This window comes from Coenobita brevimanus, chromosome 105 (genome assembly GCF_032717465.1).
Source record: "Coenobita brevimanus isolate Jiangsu-jjx chromosome 105, ASM3271746v2, whole genome shotgun sequence".
Classification (NCBI taxonomy): domain Eukaryota; kingdom Metazoa; phylum Arthropoda; class Malacostraca; order Decapoda; family Coenobitidae; genus Coenobita; species Coenobita brevimanus.
This window is the reverse complement of record NC_137058.1, coordinates 3198169-3206010: the sequence shown is the minus strand read 5'-3', so window position 1 is coordinate 3206010 and position 7842 is coordinate 3198169. Positions and strand designations below refer to the sequence as shown.

The 7842-nt window shown below is 37.8% G+C and overlaps 1 protein-coding gene across 1 annotated transcript in view; it reads right to left on the bottom strand.

Annotated features, from left to right (window-relative positions):
* Nucleotides 1-7511, bottom strand: part of LOC145416328 (putative carbonic anhydrase 3) — a 24751-nt gene extending 17240 nt beyond the window's left edge. Inside the window, exons 1-2 of the mRNA XM_080285326.1 lie at nt 7438-7511; nt 6702-6745 (exon numbers count right to left, since the gene is read on the bottom strand). Of these exons, the coding sequence (XP_080141452.1) occupies nt 6702-6745; nt 7438-7511 (118 nt within the window). The remainder of the gene's footprint in view (nt 1-6701; nt 6746-7437) is intronic.
* Between the last annotated feature and the right edge of the window lie 331 nt (nt 7512-7842).

Genomic DNA, 7842 nt, shown 5'->3' with positions numbered 1-7842 from the left:
TATAGACAAAACATGGGGGGGTAGAAACAAACCAGCGTGGTTTAATGCAGATATTAGCTGAGCAAATAAAGAAAGAAACCGTCTACGCACCTTACTTAAAAGTCACACCAGTCAATTAGTCACAAGGCAGTATATCAGTAGTAGAAGAAATGTTAAAAAAAAAAATCATTAGAACAGCTAATAAACAATTTGAAATTTATATAGCAAAAACAAGCACTACGGATCCTAAGCTTTTTTATGGATACATTAACGGCAAAAAAACGACTTAAGGCGGTCATTGGTCCACGTGGGTGCTCTTATCTTGGACGATAAGGAAATTGCCTCTACTTTGAATAATTTTTCAGTTCAGTTTTCACGGTAGACGCCAATGACACCATCGAGAAGCAACAAATGTCAGTCCAATACGTATTAAGTAATTATGTATATTAGCAGTAATGAAAGTAAGAGATAAACTTAATAAAAATGAACCTTAATAAGACTCCCGGCCTAGACAATTTCCACCTTAAAATACTGAAAAATGTGTTGGATGTAATATGCAGTCCTCTAACAGCTATCTTTAACACACGTCTGCAACAAGGAAAGGTCCCAGCAGACTGGAGACCGGCTAACGTAACTCCTCTATATAAAAAGGGCAGTAAAGATCAAGCAGGTAAAGATCCTCGAATCATTAATTAAAGATACAGTAGGATAGTCGAGTTCCTAGAAACTAATAACGTAATTAGGAGCAGTCAGCATGGCTTTAGAACGCGGAAATCATGCGTGACAAATTTAATTTAGTTCTGTGATACACTTTTTAAAATGAATGATTGCACCAGTTCTCTTGATATAATCTACTTAGATTCCCAGAAAGCTTTTGACAAAGTGCAGCATAATAAACTAATGACAAAGGTAAGATCACATGGAATTAATGGAAATATTCATAGGTGGATAGGTTGCTGGTTGAGTGAAAGAAAGCAACGAGTCGTTATAAATGGAGTGGAGTCAGACTGGGCTCCAGTGACCAGTGGTGTTCCTCAGGGATCAGTGTTGAGACCAGTCCTATTTATCATGTATATTAACGATATCGATGTTGGCCTAAAACAACTTCATTTCTAAATCTGTGGACGATACAATAGTCGGCAACACTATATTAACAGAAGAAGACAGAATTAGCCTTCAGAATGACCATAACAAAATTGTCAGCTGGTCAGAAAAATGGCAAATGCCCTTAAATGTAAGTAAATGTCAGGTACTGCTATGTGGCAAAAAAACAAAGGAACGATTACCAAATGAAGGGCCAAATCACTAGCAAGTCCTCACTAGTTAAGGATCTAGGCATACTAATTTCAGACGACCTAAAATGTTCAAATCAATGTATCTCTGCTGCCAATAAAGCCAACAGGGCCCTAGGCTTCATCAAAAGACATTTTACATATAAAAATGAAGATACAGTGATCCCTCTATATAAAAGCATAGTCAGGCCACACTTAGAGTTTGCAGTGCAATTTTGGGCGCCTCACCTAGTCAAAGATATAGAAACACTCGAAGCGGTTCAGGGTAGGGCTATCAAGTTAATCCCGTCCCTGAGGAATAAACCATACCTCGAGAAGCTCAGGGAATTAAACTTATTCTCTGCTAGAAAACGGAGACTCAGGGGACAGCTAATTGAAAGTTTTAAGATTCTGAAAGGCTTCAGTAATACTGATGCAAGCAAGCTATTCACAGTTATTGCCTATACTGTAACTGAAATGGTGTGAAGTTGCAAGCAAGGAGGGCTAATCTTGATACAACCAAAATCTTCTTCGCTTACTCCGTTGTAAGTGAATGGAATAAACTCCCTGGGAATGTGGTTTAGAGCGGGACCATAAATATCTTTAAAAAAAGATGTATCTTGACGCGATTGGTATCTTTTAGTTAGGGTAGAGCAATTATTGTATATTTGCGTCTACATTCATCTTCTCATGAAACATAATAGACCTAAACTAGTAATTAACATCGACAATATTTTAGGGCAAATATGGGAGATAAACACTGTTCGTCTATTTTAAATAAAGAAAAACAATCAGTAGAAAAAAATGCATGCATAGAGTATGAGGCTATATGCCAAGATTCACCATTTTCGTATTATTCTACTTTCTGCCGATCCTATAAAATTCCTTCAGGTTTTTCATTCCTGCAAGGTATTACTTCCTCTCTTGTTTCGTGTATGGCAAATGCCGGAGGGTCCGGAGGGTGGCGGAGAGAGCCTTCTGCTGTGCTATCTTTTTCTCCTGCTCCTATAATTATAGCACTGTATTAGTGTAAAAGCCGGACCGCCTCGTAGGGACTAACTCTATTCCACACCCCCATCCCCACCCCACCTCCATCATTACTCATACACACACACACCCACTACCCCACCTTCACACACACACACACACACACACACACACACACACACACACACACACACACACTTCAGCCAGACCCCATTTAACCAAATCTCACAGCCCCACACGCAACATAAAAAGTAAATACAAAAATGTGGATGGATTTTTTTCTTTTTTTATGTATCCGACTCTGGGCATAGGCTTCACAGCCTGCTCCCAAGGCCCAGTAGTCGTCCTGCATTCCATACACCTCTACATGTCACCACTTCGGCGGTAACACCCACCGTCCATATTGAATACATGCTAGGGCTCTCATACAGGACTGGTGTATTGGTATTAGCGGGGGTATTTTTACGACATGTCGGCGAGTCTTCTGGTAGATCAGTAAAGTCTGCTTTTATTAAATTTAAATCCTTAAACTGTTCCCTGCCCCAGCGGGGATTTGAACCTGAGTCCGGTAGGACCGCAGGCCTCCTCTCTATCGACTGGGCTACCGCCTCCCCCGTAGGAGCATTGCACACACGTCTCTCGTTATTTTATTTTATTTTTTAGCGGGGGGAGGGGCGGCGGCGGCACAGTGGCAGGTAAAGGTAACAGGCTGGTGGCAATGGACTGGGGAAAATGCATAGGACTGAGTCAGGAAGTTTCATCTAGCTCACCTCTTGTTTATGCAAAGTGTTCGTGCTGGTGTGTGTGTGTGTGTGTGTGTGTGTGTGTGTGTGTGTGTGTGTGTGTGTGTGTGTGTGTGTGTGTGTGTGTGTGTGTGTGTGTGTGTGTGTGCAAATAATTAGCCTCGAACGATAGGGATGTAATTTGAAAGTGTGTGGGATGTGTGGAATTGAAGGTATCAGACGTAAAGGTATGACTTTTTTTTTTTTTTTTTGCGGTGGATGTATACTTATATCTAAATACCAGATAATTTTTCTACCTGCCCTTCGTGGAGTAAGGTAAATGTTGCTGATGCAGGCAAATAAGAAAAGGGTTAGATATATCTAATTTTTATCAGCAGAATTATACTTATGGCCAAACTTTGCCTTAACTTACTGGTGAGGAGTGTCAGCCGGGGTTGGATGTGGCCCCCGCCCCTGAGAATTGGCTTGTGATGTTGAGGTGAAGTTGAGGTAGTATGGGGCGGCCTGCTACTGACTGATGGTACATTTTGTTATACATAATTTATTTTTCGATGTATTTGCTGATGATCGATGTTTTTGACGTAATTTCACTCATGACTGGAACACACACAGACACACACACACACACACACACACACACACAATATACAGTATATATATATATATATATATATATATATATATATATATATATATATAAATATATATGTATATATATATGTGTGTGTGTGTATGTTCTTACCTAATTACCTAACTGTATCTTTACAGGAATGATGTCATGTTCTTACCTGAGTACCTAACTGTATCTTTGGGGATAAGATCCAACTCATTGCTGTCCCCCCTATCTTAAACCATATTTATCATTACGCTTATCTTTAGATTTATGAATTGTTTTGGCACACACTATTTCATTCGGTGAATTTGCATTCCTCTGATCATTTACTTTGTTGTTGGGAAACTAAATTTCCTTACCCGTCTTTATCTCCTCTCTTTTATGTGCAGTTTTTTGCAGTGTCCTCTTGCTGATGCATCCCCATAGGTTATGTAATCATTTATGTATTTTTCCTTCCCCTGATATGCATTTATATAGCATAATCTTGTGTCTCCTCTTTTCCTTCTCTCCTGTAGTGTAGGCAGATTAAGTTTTTCTAGTCTTTGTTCAGCAGGCTTAGATCCCTTAAGCTTGGTACCCATCTTGTAGCGACCCTTCGAACTTTTTCAATCTTTTCTATCTATTTGTTTTTGGAGATAAGGACTCCAGACCCCTACAGTTGCAGCCACTCCAGTGTTGGCCTGATGAAAGATGATGTTATAATCTTTCTTAACAATAATGTTCATTTTATGTATGTAGATACTATTCTCATCATTTGCAAGCAGTGTGCATGTTCACGTACCTTTCTCACTGATGTAGTCAGCTGGAGAATAGTCTGTTGTGAAATAATCACACCTAGGTCCTTCGCTCTTTCCTTGATTGTGTGTAGAGTTTGTTCCCTAACTTATAATCCCAATCAGGTCTTTTTCCACTGTTACCAAACTTGATTACATGACAATTGTCCACATTGAATTCCGTTTGCCATGTGTTAACTCCATTCATGAAGTTTATTGGGTTCTTCTTTGTAGATCTTTACAAGAGAGTCTGCATTAATGGAATTGTCCTTTGTATTATTTTGCCTCATCAACAAACATATTTAGATAACTTTCATTTTCAATGTTGCTATCTATATCATTTACAGTATATACACTAAAAACATGACTGGTGCCAGCACACAGGCCCTGTGGAACTCCACTAGTCACTTCACTCCATGAGTAATTTTCCCCTTACTATACATTCTCATTTCTCTCTCTTTTTTTTTTTTTTTTTTTTAGAAAATCTTGCATCCAACAATACAGTTTTCCATCAGATTCCTCCTGGAAAATACAGTTTCCATAAAAGTCTTTGGTGCAGTACTCATCAAATGCTTTCTTGGAAATCTCGTAGATACTCTCCACCCATCCTTCTCTTTCCTGTAATGTTTCTATCATTATATCATAGTAGCCTAACAGATTAGTAATACAGGATTTTCATTTTCTGAAACCAAACTGTCTTTTCTTTCTGCTATCATATTGTGTTCCCTTTTCTAGATGATTTACCCAAACTTTTCTTATCAGCTTTTCTAATACCTGTGCTTACAACACTGGTTAGTGATACTGGTCCCGGTAGTTGAGTGGATTTTGTCTATTCCTTTTCTTGAATAAGGGAAACAATGTTTGCATTCTTCCTAATATCAGAGGTAACCATTGTAGTTTACCTTGTCTTAAGGATTTCTTGAAAATTAAATATAATGGTTTACTTAACTCCTTGCACATTCATGTAGCACCCAGCATGAAATTTCATCAGGACCATTTGCTTTTCCTTTGTCTAATTTACTTAACTCCTCCTGTATTTCTTTTTCTGATATTTGTATATCTGATAATATGTGTGGGCATGCATGTTCCACGATTATCATCCCTCGCCAAAAAAAATTTCTTCTGTAAAACCTGGACTTCGAAAATTCTTATTTTGTTGCGTCACAAATATCCTTCACTTGTGTACACGTGATCCCCACATCCGTAATGGATTGTATTTTATCTTTTACTTTGGTTTTGCTTCTGGTTTTTTTGACACCACAGTGTAGCAGTAAAATAGGCTTCAGAAGTTGATCACTACTTTTGTTTTATGATATCCTTCTCCTGTGTGTGTGTGTGTGTGTGTGTGCAAATAAATTACTTAATATCGTATGATTCCCCTGAAGATATGGAGGTACACGAAGAACGCTTGGGATATTTTGTTTTATTGTTTCTTATATATATATATATATATATATATATATATATATATATATATATATATATATATATAGCATATACAAACAACTGAGGTGCCCGTGGGGAATCTTATACTATATATCCAGCCAAGGGGAAGAAGCAAGATAAATTTTTCCACTTCATATTTATTTATTTCAGGTGACTAGTTTCGGGATGCTTATCCCATCTTCAGACCTAAAAGCATTTAAAACACATATTGCAAATTAGATAAAAGTTTATTTATTTTTTTTAATATCCATAAGGAAAAAAAAAAAAAAAAAGGAAAGTTACCAAAAAAGCATGTGGCAGAAATGACTGATTACTATAGAAAATGTATTTATTTATTTATTTTTTTTCTTAAATAACAAAACTCCCGAGAAATAAAAGTGAGGAAGTGTTACCTCTGTGAGTTGGTAGCTATACACTGAAAAAATCATGAACACAGAGTTTCATAAAAGAAAAGTATCATGAGAGCTTCTGAATCATCAACAAACCAGTGTGAAGCAAAAGAACCAAGTAAAGAATCAATGAACCAAGTATCAAAAGGCTGAATCCAATACGATACAAAACACTATAATCCCAAGGTATACAACTTTGTTTGATGATTCATAGTTATTTAATGAGAGGCTTAAGTTTGTGAATGTACAAAGACTCCCAAAATTCGCAGTTCCATTCTGTCATTACTACTATAGTAAAATACTGAAATTATCCATATTACAAGTATGGCCCATATCAGAAACAGTGGTTCCTGATCTCTGACAAAGTTGGGTTAGACAGTGGCAAAGATGTTCTATGAGACAAGCCTCTGTTGCTCACACACACACACACACACACACACACACACACATATATATATATATATATATATATATATATATATATATATATTACTGCTCACCTGCACCACTTACATCGATGAGCATGAGTGGCACAGTAAGTGGTCTATACCATATTGTCACAGCTGAAATACATTTTATATCTTAATGACCCCTTAAAACAGTCGATGGGAATGAATCCTAAGCCTTTCTCTTTCCACTGACTCTGCCCCGAACTCAGCTCAGTGCTATTGTAACATGTGCAATACCCAAGGAGCATATGTCATATGTCTCATAACAGGGTGTACCGTACTCATGACACTTGCGTCCACACAGATGATATCGTGTTAAACCGTCATCATAAATTATCACATACATGGAAGTTCACTGATCCCTGAAACAACTTAATGCGACAAAAGTTTCATGTGTGAGTCAAACAGAGGTGCCTGGTCTGTTTGGCAAATTTTTTTTATAGCTACGGTCTCAGAATTTTCCTTGTGCCACAAAGTTTTCCATATTTAATCTGAAAAAAGGTTTTACAATATCTAAAAGTATTATAGCTCTTTCATGCAACTCTCCTAAGATTCCTGATTTAAAAAAATCCTTGTGCTGGGTTGTCTATATCCTTTGGTATTTGTTTCCCTGGGAATACCAAAATTAAAGAAGTCTGGTTTTATTTGCACTTATGTCTGTGTAAGTTCCAGCACTTTATTACAATGTTTCCATTTATCGATACCTTATGATTAGAAAAGTAACATGATTATTTAGCATCAAATGCCTAGTTCACTGCCTCTCCCTGTGTTAGCTTCTGTTTCTTACCTGCCCGCAGGTGTGATTGCTATCCAGCCCAACACCCGCAGCACGACATGAAGGCTCTTACTACTCATCGCCATCACCACACTTCTATCTTTCGCATTCCCTCCACCTGCTCAGTCTGCTCTGGCACAGGAGTATGAAGCCCCTGCACCCCAAGTCAAACATAATAAATAAACGTAAGATGATACTATGAAAACTTAATTTCACCCATATTATCTACTGTTTTCTGAAAGGTTGACTTGAATTATCAGAACTGAACCAAGCTTTTCGGATCATTATGTGTGATTTGGCTTTTACCAGTCCTCTCCCCTCCGGGACGGGGATTGGCAGGTATTGTTTCCATTCAGTTTGTCTGTCTGTTTGTTTGCTTGGTTCTGTCTTTTAACAACTTTACGCAGGGAAACTACT